Source organism: Ciconia boyciana, chromosome 1 (assembly GCF_034638445.1).
Source record: "Ciconia boyciana chromosome 1, ASM3463844v1, whole genome shotgun sequence".
NCBI lineage: Eukaryota > Metazoa > Chordata > Aves > Ciconiiformes > Ciconiidae > Ciconia > Ciconia boyciana.
The window spans coordinates 123,741,563-123,758,863 of record NC_132934.1 but is presented as its reverse complement, the minus strand read 5'-3'; the positions used below and the strand labels follow the sequence as shown (position 1 = coordinate 123,758,863).

General features: G+C 43.7%; 1 protein-coding gene across 6 annotated transcripts in view; it reads right to left on the bottom strand.

Annotated features, from left to right (window-relative positions):
- Positions 1-17,301, bottom strand: part of FUNDC1 (FUN14 domain containing 1) — a 50,349-nt gene that overhangs the window by 9,689 nt on the left and 23,359 nt on the right. For 4 of the 6 annotated variants that reach the window (XR_012039830.1, XM_072847872.1, XM_072847905.1 and 1 more), the window contains exons 2-3: positions 5,874-5,944; positions 1,451-1,607 (exon numbers count right to left, since the gene is read on the bottom strand). Coding sequence is in view for 5 of the 6 variants with exons in the window: in XM_072847872.1 (XP_072703973.1) it covers positions 1,451-1,607; positions 5,874-5,944 (228 nt within the window). In the remaining variant the exon portion in view is untranslated. Of the gene's footprint in view, positions 1-1,450; positions 1,608-3,144; positions 3,729-3,801; positions 3,933-5,873; positions 5,945-17,301 lie in introns of those variants that run through there. The other 2 variants (XM_072847891.1, XM_072847915.1) reach the window with 2 other exon arrangements.

Here is a 17,301-nt window from a genome sequence, read left to right as displayed (position 1 = left end):
CCACAAGAGTTAAAGTTAGCGGGGCCCCTCTATTGGGACTTGGCCTTAGTCTATTTTTAATGGATCAAAGCAACCAGAAAATTAGTATCTTGTTCGCAGTCTCCAAACACTCCCACATCAAATAGAGAACAGCACAGATGTCAGTATCATAGAATAGTTTGGGCAGGAAGGGACCTCTGGAGGTCATCTGGTCCAGCCGCCTTCCCAAAACTGGGCCAGCTGCAAAGTCCGATACAACCTCCAAGCTCAATCAGGTTGCTCAGGGTCCTAACTCGGGCAAGTGTTGAATGGTTCCACGGCTGATGGTTCCGTAACTTCTCTGGACAACTCTGCTGGTGTCTGACTGCCCCCCCCCCACCAGCCCACACACACAGGGGAATTTTTCCCCCCTGCAGATGAATAGTTAATTCATATTTATATACATGAATACACACACAGAGGTATATACATCTACAGATACTGACATATACGGTTTCCAGATCTTTCAATAAGCTAATTTTTATGTATGCCAGATGAACTAGTCCCTAGAAGCTTCAGAGTTTATGTATACACATCTAACTTAAAAAGAATTTTAAGGCTACAGAGGCAAATAAAAAAATTAGACTGAAAACTAAGCCTACACTCCTCAAAGCTGTACTAAGCCTGGACAGAACAATTTCATTTTTAGTCTATTTCATCTTCCAAATCTTGCATAATTCTCTTTTAAAAGTTTCTGTGCTACCATAATGTTGTTTTTCACTGCACTTACATTTTTTAGAATACTGGAATAGACAAATACCAGTCAAATACCTTTGACAAATAACAAATACCTTGACACAGCTGCTAAGACCGTGGCCCCATTTTCCAGCCTAAGTTCGCATCTTTACTGTCTAGCTTTCACCATTAATTATTTTAGTGTAACTGTACTGTGGTATCTCTCTTCAGTTAACATGACAGCAGACTGTTAATTTGTTCAAAATGGCTCCAGCTGAATTTAGAGGGAAAAAGGTCTCTATAAAATGGGGCTCTTAATTAAAAGTATATTCTGCCACACATATTTTTTTCTTCATTTCTTTTACCTATCAAGTATGTCTTAGCCATAAGATCATAACTAGGTTTCTAAATCTATACTAGTAAGGAAATACGCTTTTCCATACAAACAAAAGCTATATACAGTAATTTTCCATTTATTCCTTGTACTTCAGAGTTCTGACATTTCCCCAGATCCTTTTCAGAATAACTGGTACGAGTTCCCTTAGCTAACTGGTGTTTTACCAATACTACAAAACACTTTAGAATGATGAGTCAGAGTAATGAGTTAAGAAATTGTTCATGCATGAATAATCTTGATCAATGATAAAGGAAATCCCATTAGAGAAGATAAATCTATCTTCTTCAAATAGCCTTGGAAAGGGATCTTCTAAGAACAGAAAAAGGTCTAGCACAGTTATGAAAAGTGATGCTCCCTCACCAGCCAGTCACGCCGCCCATCACAATCTGGGTAGCCACAGAATATTTTTCTACAATTGGTCCTGAATTCCGGCCAAACACACGATTCCACCAATGGTGACGCCGTGCATATTCTGTTAAATCCAACACTTCATAGGAATCATCGTCACTTTCATGTTCTTAAAAAGAAAAAAGAAAAAAGTGATTGTCAGTTATACAGTAAATTAACAATATATGTAAAAACCCCAAACATTAAGAGAACCATTTTTGGTGTTAACTAGCTAATCCAACGGTTTAAATTGCAGCATACAGGCTACCTATGGTCCGGCAGCTCACAGAACAAAGGATTTTGAGATTTTATGCCATAATCGGCAAGGTAAGGAAGAGAAGACTATAGGGAAGGTATCTCTATAAAATCCATGACTGGCACAGGAAAGGTGAACAGGAATCTCCTACCTGCTCAAGTACAGAAACCAAGCAGTATCAGATGAAACAAGAAGGTAGCTGGTTCGACACAAAAAAGGAAGTCTTCCTCTCCCTCCTTCACCCCCCATGCCCCGGAAGCCCCAGTTCACCTGTGGAACAGCTCGCTGCAGGATGCTGTAGATACCAAAAGCTGCAAAAGCTGATGTGGACTCCAAATAACAACAGAACAAAGTAAAGGGGGGGGGGGGGGAAGGGAGGGGGCACGGAGAGGAAATCCACCGAGGGCTGTCAGACACAAAGACAACAACCATAGCTAATGAGGTCCTGGGCTGAAAATCATTAAAAACATTCTGAGAAAGTATCACTACATGCTTACCCTGTTAAATCTTTCTTAGCTCATCCTGCAGCTGATGGCTTTTGGACACAGGATGCTGGGCTTTCATCTGACCTACTACAACTGCTTTTATGATCTTAAGCAATGTGAGACATGTCTAACTTAAGAGAAAGCACACACATCTCTTCTGCATAGACCAAAACTTTGAAAGATTGAGAACTTCTGGCCTAGCGTTTTCCTCAAAGGGCTAGATGTTAGCACATGCTAATAAGCCAAGAACAGACACTTCTGTTCCTTTTCCACAACAGATGAAATGGATGAAGCTGGGACTTCAATTAAGTTCCATACTTGCAGTACAATTCTGTCAATATTTTCAAAATAGGCCTCCTACAACTTCAAATTAGAGATCCTAAATACCACGTATACTCAAACATCAAAGGGAAGAGATGGTTAAATCTTTAGAAAAAAAACTTTTAAAAGCATATCATAGTTCTACAGACATACACACATGAATTAAAGTCCACTTCAGTTAAATATATTTAAGGTGAAATGTAAGTTCAGCAATGATGCTGGGACATTCCAAAGAGGACAAGAAGTTAAACGACTACCTAGAATTACAAAGGAAGACTGCAGATATAAACATTCTATTAAGAATGTCAACAACTTTTTTTAACTTACTACAACTATGGGTAAAAGGTTAGAGAATACAAGAAACACACATGTAGGTATGAATTTTTTCCCTTTATTGTCGTCTAAGTGTTCTTGAGTACTAAAACATAAATAGCAAGACCTATAACGCTGAAAAGTTGTTACTGAGTCTTCTTTCTTTCCAACTTTGAGGTATCAAGCGCAACTGTTTAACATCTTTAAATGGCGAAGAACATAAACATACGATCACAGACTGTTAGTGCCGTTAATTCTGCCCCTAAATTAATATTATTCAAATCAAAACTCACTCTTCACGCACATAAAACCGTGCCTGTGCAAAAAGGCGTTACACCTTAAACACACTTAAAGCTCAGTCGGTTACAAGATGCGAAGACAACGGAGGCGAGGGCAACCGCTCCTCGTTTCCCCAGCGCGCCCTGCAGGTTCAGCGCCAAGGCCCCGCCGACGCCAGAGCCCGGCACCTGCCACCTTCCGCCGCCGTGCTGCCGTGCGGATCTGCCGGCACTTCGGTTTCCAGGCAGCGTTCACCCGGGGCCTGCCGCTTCCCCCCCGCCCCCGAGGGACGTCGGCAGTTAAACCGCGGGACGCCACCGCGAAGCCCGGGAAGGGGCCGGGAGGGGGGCGCCGGGGCCGCCAGCAGCGGTGCCAGCCACCGCTTGAGCCCGCGCGGGGACCGGCCAACGGCGACGCGCGAGACCTGGCGCGCAGGCGCCCCGCCCCTCCCCCACCGGCCGCGCGGACGGGGGGGACGGACGGGGGAGGGGCAGAGCCCGGGCCATCCCTCCCCCGCCCTCGGACGCCGGCACCGGCGGGGGCACCGGGCTGCCCCCCCCGCCCCGAGAGGAAGGGCGGCCGCTACGCCTCCTCCCCTTTCCCGTAAGGGGACGGGACGGGACGGGACGCGTCGCTGCGGACGCGCCCGGGCCCACGGGGAGCCCACTGACCTGAGGCGGTGCGGGGCCTCCGCGCCGCCATGTTGGCTGGTGTTGACAGCGGAGCCGGGCCTGGGGCCGCCTCGCTCCGCCCCCAAACGGCCGCTCTGCGCTGCCGACGGCGGCGCCGCTCTATGCCCTCCCCCAGCCGCGGCGCCGCCCCCTCTGCCGCCGCGGGGCCACAGCGCGCATGCGCCCGCCACCCTCCCCTTCCCTCCCCCAGCGGGGAGCGGCTGGGGACTGTCCCCGAGGCGGCGCGTGACACCTCGGGCCGCGCGCCTCCCCCGGCGCCACGGAGGATTGTGGGGGCTGTAGTTCCCCGGAGGCCCGCCGCCGTCCGTCACCGCGGGGCCGGCGCTGCGCGGCTGGGTTTCTCCGCGGTCAGCGCCTCAGCCGGGCGGGCCGTCCCCGTGCCCTTCAGGCTGCAGGGCCGAGGCGCGGCTCTCCCGCTGGGTCGCTGAGGTGGTGGGCCGGCGAGTCGGCAGCTTGGGGCTTCTTGCCTGTACGGTGGGAGACTTCTTCAGCCTTGGTGATTGTGTAAGGCCCTCAAAAAGTCTCAGAATAACTCTGAAGTAAAGGGTGGTCATCGCTGGGCGACGGGCCACAGGTAGCTGTGGCGCACCGCGCACAGCGGGCACGTTTGAAACCACGCGTCTTGTTGCCACGAGCATTAGGTGTCCCATAAAAATTAATAACCAGAAAAGAAAACAAAATGCAAGGCCCCTCAAAGAACAAAGGTTAAAGTCAATGTGAGCTGGGAAACATTAAAAAAAAAGTGAAATTTGGAATTGCTTGACCCCGGTTTACTCCCTCCAATGCAAAGGTGGGTGCTGTTGGGGTTGCTTTGGTGGGCTAAAAGCCACACAGTTTTATTTCACTGCATTTATTTTGGTTTTATTGTGTGCAGCTCCGCACAACCTTTATAGCCATAGTGTGGAGTTGACACAGCTGACACAGTAAGTACAGCTTCATGAACGTTGTGGCAATATGAACATCAAGAAAGTGAGATAGTTCAGTTATTATAAATAATAAAATGGGAAATGGATTATTTAAAAATGTTTACAGTCTCTCTTTTGGACTCTCATGCTGCCAATACACAAGACAGGCAATTATAATGAGAAAAAAACCACTTTTTTCCATGTTGTAAAGCTATTTTTATAGAGTGAGAAGTATCTTGCAACATGCAAACTAAGCATTTACGTTTCTAATTAACCCCTTAATTACCCCAGCCTTAACAGACATGCAAAAAAAAAGAGAAGCATATGTTCTCTGTGAAGGTACTTCTTAAATCAGTTCTGAGATTGAAGTCAGCCTATAAAATTTGAAGTTAGTGTATAAAATAGTGGCTTGCTTATTAACTAATTTTTATTACAAACATTTGCCATCACGATAATCAGGCAATAGCGTGCCAGACAGAACTAGGCAATATATTGTTTTCCTTAAGATTTTCAATAAATCTCCTTCTGTGCGGAACACAAATTTGTCTCTTACAATTTGTTTTGACAAACACCTAACATCTTTGGACTTTTCATGTTTAAGCATCTCTTTTTTTTTTTTTTGGTATTCATTTCCCAATCAGGAACAAAAAGCTTGCTGACTTTTATTGCTAAATGAATTACAATATTTTTTCTAACACTAGCAGTTTGTAAAAAAAAAGGAGTTTGGAGTGTGTTACGCAGTCCTTATAATTAACAGTGGAAGGCAGCACGCTAACAAAACTAAAACCGCTGCTTTCCTGGCTTCCTTCACGTTGCCAAGATGGCACAAAAGGCAACCCAGCTAACTCATCCACGGTATCTCTAGAAAAGGTTCCCGTTATCTAGGTATTTTGGGTCTTCCTGATTGTTGTCAGTCTGGGTTTATACCTGAGCGTATGCACGCACGAGATTGGTTGCTGTAGCAGATGATCTCCTGGCTAGGAGAAGAGGGAAGGTGCTTCGACTAACGCAGAGACCTGTTGGCTGTTTTCAGTTTCACCACTGTTGATGCTGTTGCAAACCCTACAGCAGTTTGTATGGCTGGCTTTCACCTCTATTTCTATCTCTCGGGGAGATCCCAGAGGATAATTTTTTACTACTGCTTACTCTTCCGGCTGAGCGCATCCCTGTGGAGCTCCTGCAACCTTTCGCTTCTCTTGTTCATTGTGTAGACGAGACTGTAGGAGAGATAATAGAGAGAAAGGATTTTCAGGATGGTCATTATAGCCACCTTGTTTCGTATCATCTCAGTCAGTGCTTTGACATTTCTTATCCCATGCCTGACAGAGACAGTCTTAAACCTGTGCAAGATTTCCAAGTCAGGTGCCAATAAGGTAAGGGAGGCGACTAGAAAGTTGTGCTTGGATTGTATGAGCCTGCTGGCTGAGATATTTTTTCTGCTTTCTGTTGCTCAAATTCTTAATATTTGGTTTCACTATTTTTAACTGATCATGCACCAGTGCTTCGCAGATTACTTTCCTTGTGTCTGTACAAACAATTATATTCATTTCCCTTCAGAATGGAGAGATTTATATGATCAATACTTTTCAAATGTTAATGTTAGAAACTACATTATATTCTACATGCAACTTCTGTTTGCATTAACTTGGAGACTGAAACTAGGAAGTGGTGGCGTGCTTGTTGAATGGAGTTTGTCTTAAATACTTGGGTGTGCATTGACAAAATGCTGGATATTGAATTTGGTCTGAAGTTTTTAAGTGTTGTCTTCTGACATCTGTTAGGCTGTGTCTGCCTCTCACATGCAATTAGCAGTCCAACTACTACTCCAAATGTAATGCCACTGTCTTGAGGTCCCTCTGATCTTGGGGCTCACTCTCCTCATTGGCACAAATGGCTATGTCTGCACCCTTCTCTCGGCCATGCCCCACGGTGCTGTACGCTCAGGATACCCACACATCTCGTCAAGTGCATTCACACTACACGTCACCCAGTCCACAAGCCTTTTTGCAGCACTTTTGGCAAGGCCATCCTTGCACTTGTTTTGGATCCCACCTGAGCGTACCAGACAACTACACTAGGCAGCCCTGCCTCCTTTTGCACCGCTCTTGCCGAGTCAGGGCAGTGTGACAAGCTGAAAGGAAGAAGTTTGGGAAAGAGCCAGAGAAAGACCTTTCAGCAGGTTGCGGGACTCTGGTATCTCTCTTCTGGGATCAGGATGCACCCACTTCCTCACACGAGACATTTCCCAATGGGGTACCAGTTGTGTAGGGTGCAGTAGGTCTCTGGCAACCACAGCCATGGTGGGTAGTTCAGCCAGGTCCTCAGCTGCTCCTGGGTGGCTGCTGAGCTTGCCTGATGGCTGCATGGGGTCTGCGGTCACTGCCTGTGGGATTGGCTTCATGCCAGCACAGAAAACGCTATCAGGATTGCTCTTGCTTCAGAAAACAAAAAGCAGAGGAGAGCCCTCTAACCTTCAAACACCTGCGTGTCTTCAATCCTAGCAGCTCCTTTGTGCTGCTCACCAGACTTCCAAGCTGGGACACACACGCTTGAAGTTTTAGCTCTATTGCGTGATTAATTATAAAACCTAAAGGCAACACACACTGCAGGCCATCTTCGCTAGGCCATATATGTGAATGAAACTTAGATTCTCAGCAGATTTAACCTAGTAAATACAGTTTGAATAACCTGGCAATAAACATATTGGAAGGAGTGGATGATTCCTTTTCAAAAACCAGACTGGACATGCTGTCACTCAAAGCTCAATAGGCCGGCAAATGGCAGAGAAATGTATTTTCAGATATGGGAAGGGATTTGGGTTCTCAGTCCATCGAGATCCTGGGCAGGGGCTGTTGTGGGCAGGCAGCAGACTCTGATTCTTGGAGGTTATGACCCTTCTGCAACAGCTGCCAGATTGGTTTTGGAGCAGGAGTGAAAGCTTGCACCAGGAGTTATCCCAGCTCTTTCTTGCTTGCCTGGCAGAGAGGGGCCATAATCCGAATTCTGATGCACTAGGAAGATGTTAAAATGAAGATCCTCCTCCCTGTAGTTATTATGCTAAGAGATACATATCCTTCTGTTTTGTGCCGTGTCCAGATGAGACTTTTGATGGTTTGCTTGTATTGGTTGTCTTCAACCTTCTCTTGTTGCTTTTCTTAACTTTGTAAAATGTTATTTAGTTAATGAGAATTTTTTTCTGTTTTGTGATCATCATATGAATTCTGCTTTTTCATTTTGTAGTCCTCTAATCCTATAACAATCTCTTTAATCTTAATTTGTTTATCCTAATGAAATTTCAATTAGAAATTCCCACCACAATCCATGTATGAGGAGAGGAGGAAAGGGTGGAGAAAGGGATGTCTGTTGTCTAGATTAACTAACAGGAATTTAAATTGTCCTTTGCTGAAGGATTAAACTAATAGGTACAAAAAGAAAAATCTTAAGTTCAGTGTGCTGTCAGAGGTTTTTAAACAGGCAAGAACCAAAGGCATCTCCAAAGCAAGATGCACTGGATCCATAGCACCTGCATTTTAATTATTAAACAAAAACGATGGTTAGTGTCAGGTAAGGCTGCAGCAGGATACATTCCCATGACCCTAACCTGGAAAAGTAACGAAATAAGAATAAAAAGTGAAGGGGGAAGACTGATCTTCCATTTCATTTTATTTACAACATTGTTAATAATGTAAGCTGATTATCTGTTAATCTTTTGATCTCACCTCTGATCTGTTACTAGACTTGGACTGCAACATAGAGCTTTGACCATGACTTCATGCCATTGTATAAACCCCATCAATGCATTTGGACGGTCTGTATGCAATGCATGTGGCAAATGCCAAGATCGTGGTGACAGGGGAGCTAGGCTTTGCGGTAGAGCGTGCGTCCGGTGAAGTTGAGCTCATTATTGCTTTAGGATCTCTCCAGGAAGTAGCTAGTACTTAAGTGGTGGGAGCAGACTGCAGAAGGAGATGACTACTGTGACTCATGAAGGTTAATCTTGCACAGTCAAAATGCTTAATAAAGACTGGAGTGTTAAGCTAAATTTGAGGCTTCTTGTGATTACCTAGGCAAATAGAGAGTGGGGAGGGGAACTGAGAGTCTTAGAAAAGCAGAAAGTCTTTCACGGCACTGGAAGGTTGTCTTTAATGTGATACAGGTCTCAATGAGTTGCAGTTCCTGTCATATTCTTGTTAAAAACTTTCCTCATGTATATGCAAAGTGATTTTTTTTTTTAAAGAGTTCTGCAACGTTTGTGTTCTTAATTTTTTAGTTTTGTTATAAGTAAAAAAACATAAGGTTTTTAACTTTCTGGAGGTAACCTTTTGTCTACTGTATATCCATATTATGAAATTTCAGAAAAGGGTACTGACTGTAGTACTGTATTATTTTAGAGAAATTATTTAAACAGCTCTTAGCCCTGATCATGAATATAGTGATATATTTTATTTTTAAGTTGTCCTTCAGAGACAAATATCTGATTCCTTTGTTATATCTTGTAGGTATTCAGGAGTTCCCTGTTACTGTCACTCAAGTACTCGGACAAACCAGTGGAGAGAGTGAGAACACGGTCTGACAGAGGACCTGCTGGCAGTCTGTCTCGCAAAGAAGATGTAAGGATTTACTTGGTTAGAGAAGCTATGATGATGAATCAATCACACATACCACTTCCACAGTTAACAGATGTTCCTATTAAGTTCCGTAGTGTAAGTGCACAAAAACAATTAAGAGAAAAACAAAACTCTTTTGCATAGCTTTTTACAAAACTAACAGTAACAGGATAATAACTGGGCAGGGCAGATTTAGAAACAATCCACACTGAAAAAGTTGAGGACCCTCTAGAAACGCCATCTGAGTGGCAAAGAGCCCAAAGACTTTCAGACTTTTCTGTTCATGAAGCCCTGCACCAAGAAAAGGTTCAAAATAGTAAACTGAAGGGAAGTGTGGTAATAGTGTTTTTCATTTTCTTGCAAGAAATGAAAAACAATACAGAACTGTAATGAGTAAGCACTAGACGGTACACAAAGACAAAAGATAATTAATGTGAGTCATCACTGCTGGCAAGGAAAAACCTTCAATCAGATACTGCTCTGCCAGTCATAGGTAACATTCACTGAAACACCTGGCTGCTCTCAGCTCACCTCACACTTATGAAGAGTCCTCCTAAAGCTTCTTCAGCACTTCCTATTTTTGGCTGAAATAAAACTAAATACATTTACCCCAGATAACTGAAAACATGCACATGGCCAACACAGTCAAACATGAGACTCCCAGAGTACAGGACTGCCGCCAACTGCCCCATTCCTTGTGGCTGTATCCTCTTCCTAATGCAGATCTCAAAATAACATTTCTCTGCCCAAAGGACTAGCTTACTTCAACGGCCCTGAGATTAGGTGAACTGGATTTGTTTTTCAAGGGTAATTTTCCTGCAAAGATTGAGGCCCCTGGCAACTGGGGACACAGGCTGACAAATTAGAGAGGCATTCCTTATTGCACTCATACAGAGTAACGGTATTTTGTCACCAAGACTTTTCCTAACTTCACAATGGCAATGTAAAATAAAATTTAAAAAATTTCTTTATAACAAAGATTAAGTCTTGAGAAATTCCCCGAAGGATCAGACTGTCATTTAGTTACCTTTCAAAGCTCAATAATAATAAAGTAGACTATATCATAGCATTGTTTCCAGTAGCACTGTTAATTTTTCCAGTTTTTAAATACTCAAACCTTGATCTCTGATAAAATAGTAAGTTTGACAAAAATTGAAGGCAGACATTGCCTCAGATAAAACTGTTCAAAGACAGATAATGTTCACCTTTTCCACCTGATTTTCATTAATATTTGTTTCGGTGGAAGTATTCCACCCACGGTGACTCATCACCACTGATCATCTTCAGCACTTACGGTATCTCCAAGGACTCAACAATGATTTTTGCAGAGTGAGAGCTACGCCCTGCTAAAGAAGACCAAGCACTTCTATGCAGAGCTTTCAGCACATGGCAGGACAGAGGCAGTGCCGTCTGCTGAAGCTATTTGGGACATAATTCTGAGCTAAACTTCTGTAGCAGGAGCAATCCTGAGTTTGATTGAACCTGAAAATGGCATGGGTAGGGATTAGAGGAGGAAACCTAGTTTCTCTTCCTGTCACTAACTTATTGCATTGACAATGAGCAAGGCACTCTGGCTCTATCTACACAAGTTTTGGTTGCCATGTATTTCCTGGTGCTGACACCATCTGCCCAGTCCTACAGGCTGCAGCAACAGAGAGCGTGGTAGCAAGGACTCCAGTTCAGCCGTCAGTGTTTTTATGCTGTTCTCATTCAGTCTCGTCTAAAGTTACTCAGAGGAGGATGACAAGTGTGAGAGATTTGCTTGGTCCACTTTCCAACTGGAATCAAAACTAGCATGTAGAGTTTTCTAGTCTATTCTTCTATTCACAAAACACATACTTGCTTGGAAGAGAGCAAGCAAGAGCAACAGACCTACCTGCAGGCAGGATCGCTTCTTGGAGGAATCTGCTTATGTTCATTTTTAAAATTCTGTTTCATCCTGAGGGCTGTCTCTTGGTATTTGTCAGATGGCAAACCCCATTTTGAATGTGGAGCTCGTTTGCTCCCTTTTTCTTGTACACCAAGGTTTGGCTGAAGTTTTCGCAGGGAGTTGTGTGGAAGCTGCACTGGCGGCTGCTGGCAGCCAAGTTGTTTCTCAGTGCTCAGCTCCAGGACGCTGTATGTGTGCTGCACGGATATAGGTCATGCAGGAGGACTGATCTGTACGTTGCCTGGCAGAGGAAGAGGTTATGGAGGAGCAGCTGTTGCGCACAGTCTCCAGCATATGCATAAAAAGATGCAGTAAGCAGAGAGACAGACGTCGTGATCCAAAGAAGGGGAGTCCTCACAGGCTCTGGAAAAACCTGACTAGTACCTAAAAGGTGCCCCAAAGGGGTGACAAAATTGAAGCTATGAAAAGGTATAGGCCTTCTGTATGTGTGTGTGCATGTACATTTCTATATATGACATGAGGTAAGATCAGGAGTGACTTACAGTTTGAAACCTTTCTGTGTCCATTTACCTCAACTTCCACATTTCTAAAGACGTGGATGCTTTCAGGACTGCCCCAAGACCAGGCTCCTAGAAAGCGTGGATGCTTTGTTGCCAGGGTATTTTCTGTACTAGCGTTAAGCTCCAGAGGCCTAGACACATGTGCTTTGAGACTCCGCTTCTCTAAAGTGATACTAACTCGTCAGTATGCACCACAGAGCTACGCGAAGCTGGCTGGAGCCACAGAAAGGTGACAGGGGTCCGTGAATCGCAAAACAGTTAACACCACGCAGCAGCATCTACCAGAGGGAACTACAGCAGGGATGCACATCACCCACCAGCTTTTGTTCAGCTGGGACCTCACCCTGGAGTTACCAGGAAGGTGGTGAAACCAGGGAGGATGTTCGGATAATGATCACTAGTGTAGACATACTTTATCTCTTTCTTGCTTACTCATGACGTATCACCAAAGTTAAAAAGTAAACTAGTGAGTGGATCATAAAGCTGGGCATCAGCAGCTCTATATTTTTGAAATACAACTTTGCAGCATATTACCTATAAACTTTGCTTTACAGTGTTTGGTGGTATTTATGTTTTTGTTTATTTGTATTTTGCATATGTTGTGTGTATTCTATGTCCCATAGGCAGTTCCTGAATTCAATTTAGATTTTTTCTTTTTTTCTGATTGATCAGGACCAGTAAGTAATCTTCAGAAAATTTGTTTGTTCTGTTTGTTCCTGTCTTGTCCTAAATGTGTTTGATGAGTGGGTGATTTGTTTGTGCTGTCATTACGAAAACCATATGTTGATGTGGTCTTATGGAGGAGTGTTTTTATTATTTTAAGAGTTCAACTAAGGATGTTTCCAAAGGAGTCGTAATTGCTCTTCTAAGTACAAAGGCTGAACAATGACTGGCTTACAAATAATGCCAAAAATCTGTTCAGCTCAGTCTAATTATTTCAAAGACTAAAATCTGTTTCTCAGAAATGTCTTCCTTCCACAGTCTGAACTTTTTAACATACTAAGAAAGTTACGTTTTCTCAAGTTCTCTATGGATTTATAGTCCAAGTGCCTGGAACAAGGGGAAGGATCCACTTTTTCACGTATATGTCAATGTATGCAAAAACCTTAAGGCTGCTCCTGTCTTCCTGTGAAATGCATTGTGCCACAGCATAAGCGAGGATGGATCCTACAAGGACTTTTGAACATAGGTAGGTTTCCTGAGTGAACAGGCTGAGGAAAGTGTCACTGCCGACATGGCTGAATCGCCTAGAGGGGTGTGCAGGAACCAGATCAGTGCCGAGTTTTGTGTAGGATACTTGTGACCTCCATGAATAAAGGAACCAGCACACTTCAAAACAGATGAGGATTTTCATTTGTGGGCCATTTGGCTCCTATCCGTTAGGAGAATAGGACCAAACTCCTGGCTGCTAACCCAGTGAAACACCTAGTTTACAACATTTGTTGAAAAAGGTTGGCTACAAGCCAACATCTAGTGCTTTTTGTCTGCTGAGACGAGCTGAGTGTAAGACCCCATGCAGACTACCGGTGCTGGGGGGTTTGGTTGTCCTTTCCATGGCCATGGTCAAAACTGGAGGGAATTTCCTGCTGGGGGGCTGGCAGCTGTACTGATGCTGTCTGGTCAGTATTCCTGGAAATACCTTGTGAATACTCCTGGCATCACAAGTGAGCAAGAGACAACTGCTGAAGGCTAGGTTTTGACATAGATGGTATCAATTTACTCCATAAAAATGAAAGACCCGCTGACATCTGGGGGACTACATGGAATATAAGGAATGCGCGATGAGTGTAATGGTGGTAAAATTGGTCCCTAAATTGGCTGGTCTCTAAGGGACTGAATACTACTGGCAAAAGGAGAATCACTGAAAGTGCCTCAGTGCTCAGTAAAAGCTGCTAAAGAGGGAAGTGTATGGTAGAGATTCAACTATATATTTTATATACAAAATATTAGATAGGGACTATTATTCAGTGCTGCAGAAGTAAAGAAAATGAAAAGAGGAGAATAGCTGTGTAGCTGGCCAAGACCTTGAAAAGGACAGACTTTTCAGAATAATTTTGAGAAAAACAATTTCAAACCTCCCTGCTGTAAAGCCTCCTACACAGCCCTTGCAGAGAGCCTTTTAGAGGAGAACTTTAAACAAAGGAGTGCAATAGCATGGCAACATTTTTGTAAGCAGCAATATGGCAAATAAATGCTAGACATTTATAGGTGCATGTCAGCCAAAATAAGTTACTGATGAAGCTGCTTTGTTGTGGGTTGCATTAAGAAATGAACAGGGGGGGAAAAGCAGAAAATACTAATTCTAAAGTGAGACATGTCATACTAAGTGTCATACTAATGCACTTTGAAAACATATGTATATATATAATTTGAATGTTATATAAACCATGCATATATTGTATAAATGTCATTAGGTTATAAATATTACCTGAAATAAATGTACATGCATTTCTATTTTGTGTCTGTCAGTGTATATAAAAATATACATAATGTAAAATCTATATTATTAGATTATTGGTGAAATTAACTGTTTATTTTTCACCATAATCCAGCAAGATTATAGAGGAAGTTGTCCCGGTGGTCAAAGCCACAGCCTGGGACTTGAGTTCAGGTGCTATCTCAGACCTCCTACATCATGTTAGGTGGGGGTCTCTATGCCTTAGCTGCAACATATCTCACAAAGAATTTACGAGGATAAATAATTTAAAGAATGAAAAACTCAAATCCATAGTGATTAGGGCTAGCTAGATACCTTAGATGAACCAAATAACGATGGGTAATTTTTTCTGAAGGATGCCTTTGTGGGAATTCCTGCTCCATGTTTCCTGGCCTGCAGAAATACCTTTTGCTGATTGTTGACTTTTGGGATATCATGTGATCGTAGCATGGGGTTTGAAAGGCAGTGTGAATGAAGAACTCTGTTATGGTTGTTGACTGAGGAATGGGAAGTTGTATTCCCAGCTTTGCATTGGTTTTGATCCAGGTTCATTATGGTAAAGTGTAACAGACTTAAAAAATGAGTCAGGCCATGTTGGGGTGTTCTCACACCGCCACCGCAGGGCACTGCAGACGTCTGGCTGGAAACCTCCGTCTCCAGAGGACCAAAGCTGCAGGTCTCCGTGCTCCCAGGAAGACGAGTTGGGGAACCTGGGACACAGCCTTGCAAGGCTGTGCTTCCAGCAGGGAAGCCAGCCTACGGGGTGCCTGCCCCCCAGAGCAGCTGCTTGCTCCCGACCCTGTGCTGGAGCTTCCCGCCCCTTCCTCATAGAGGCACTGCAGCTTGCATTGCTGCGCAGCCAGCGGGTCACAGAAGGGATGGGAGCTGAAAGCCATTCTACCCCAAAAAGGGGTTTAGGGCAGGGAAACGCATCAAGAAAAGACAGCAGTTTCTCTCCTTTTTTTCACCAGGCGTATCTTATAGCCCTTCCTTGCTTGGCTTGGTACGGTACACTTACATGCCAGCTCCAGTTGCCCAAAAGACTGAGAGTGACTATAATGTTGTTCATATTTGTTAATCAACCTACAGAACAGAAACCTCTCCCTTAGTTGGCTGTGTCATAGCAAAAAGACAAGCAACTTAAAAAAAAAAAAGGCAATGTTGAGCTAGCTTGTTGCAGGATATTTTCTTGCTGAATATTCCCACTGTTTCATTTTGGGTTGTACTAGCCAGAACAGCCAACTGGAGACACTGCTGAGCGTTGTTAGACTAAAGCAGTGGATCCCTCCTTTGTGAAAATGAAGTTTTGTTTGCTGTAGACTATGTTTCTAGCATGATCAGCGGGAAAGCAAGTATTGTAGTGGCTTTGGTATAACGCTATCCCTATGTCTGCTATGTGGCACCGCGTAGCACGCAAAAATGGGCACCTGCCCATTACTGGTGGAAGCCAGCAGGGTGAACAGGATGGTGGCTGCCCCAAAGCTGAACTACAGCTAAACCCTAGGGCAAATTTCTGGTTTAACTCCTAGACAGAAACCCACCCACTAGTTTTCTTTGGGAAGAACAAGAATTCAAATATTAGTTTGGCCTGAAAATTGTTCTGGCTACTCTGAAGGCAAAGGGAAGGTGATTCTGCAAAGCCACAAGAAGAAAGTATTTTAATTCACAAATAATCTCCCTGATTTAAAATGTTAATTTTTATTTAACATTTTCCTTACTCCAAAATCACATTGGGTTTCAGTTACATTTCCTTTAAAACCAGAAAGTGATCATACTGAAATGCAATAAAAGGAACTAAAAATACATTATTTTTTTTCTTCCTTGTGCCATTCCCTGCCTCCCCAAGTGTTAGGGGAGCAGAACTGGATGCTACTGTTGCATGAATTTGGGGGCAGGAGCAAATGGTGCAAGATGCCATCAGGGAATCAGTATATTTAGCACAGAAGGGGTATTTCAGAAGAACTTCTTAGCTAGAGCTACATGCAGATGGGTTGTGGCTCTGGTGGAATAGCTGGCAGGTGCTTCTGTGTTTAACTGAGCTAACCGAACAAGGAGCAGATAAAGCCCTCTAACTGTGCTTGCTCTATGCAGTTACATACCTTGCACCAGATGGATTAAAAAACCCTGAAATGCACAGGATAACAAAGGGAAAGGAAAAAGCGTACATATAGTCAGTGGTAGAGAGAAGGCAGCAGCTGCTCAGGGTTCCTTGGGTGAAGCAGGGTTGGGACCTGCCAAGAGACTAAGCGATGGTTTCACAACCTATTTGTCAAGAAGGATAATTCTGAGGTAATCCATATCTGAGATGCTGCCTTCATGCCACTAGCAAGAAGATAATATCCCTCTGTCCCTATAGTGTCTGTTTTGAAAGAGAGAAAAGCAAGTTTCTCTTTATCTCGGGAACAGAAGAAATGCCGTTATCGTACATAGAGGCAGAAGCGTACGTAAGACTTAAAAGGTCAGCTGGTATTCTGATGCTAAATGTTCCTACAGCTCACACTGTCGCTTTCACATGTGCAACGCAGATATGAAATACCGCCAAATTGTTCTGTTAGCACTTGCCCATTCTTTGCAAAGTTTTATGTGGCTACAGATTATGCAGAACAGAGGAGATATGGGCCTGCTCCTAGCAGGATTCATTCATTGCCCTGTTAATGGATTTTTATTAGTTTGTAATGAAATACGAGGAATTAATCACAGCTCAATTACACTTATAAATACATTGCTGTATTTTAACATGTGCGTGCATGTTTGTCTGTTTTTAATTATCCAGCAAATGCAAAGTTAGGATCCTAAGATCAAAGAATTCAAATTTGTCCCTCAGTGAACAATGTCGCTGCCTCGCCACACAAAGCCAGGCTGGGAATGAGCATAAAGAAGCAGGGAACAGGGGACTTCCCCAGTTGGCAAGCAGGAGGCCTGGCAGATCCAAGAGGTCAGAAAACCTGATGAAAAAATGATCCCCATTCTCCCTCCTTGTTTTTTACTCCCACGTCTCCCTTTCTCAGCCTGAAATTCACTGTGCTTGTTTCAAGTGAGTGCCCGCCTTGACCACTCCGTCATACTTTTGGGGTGGGGT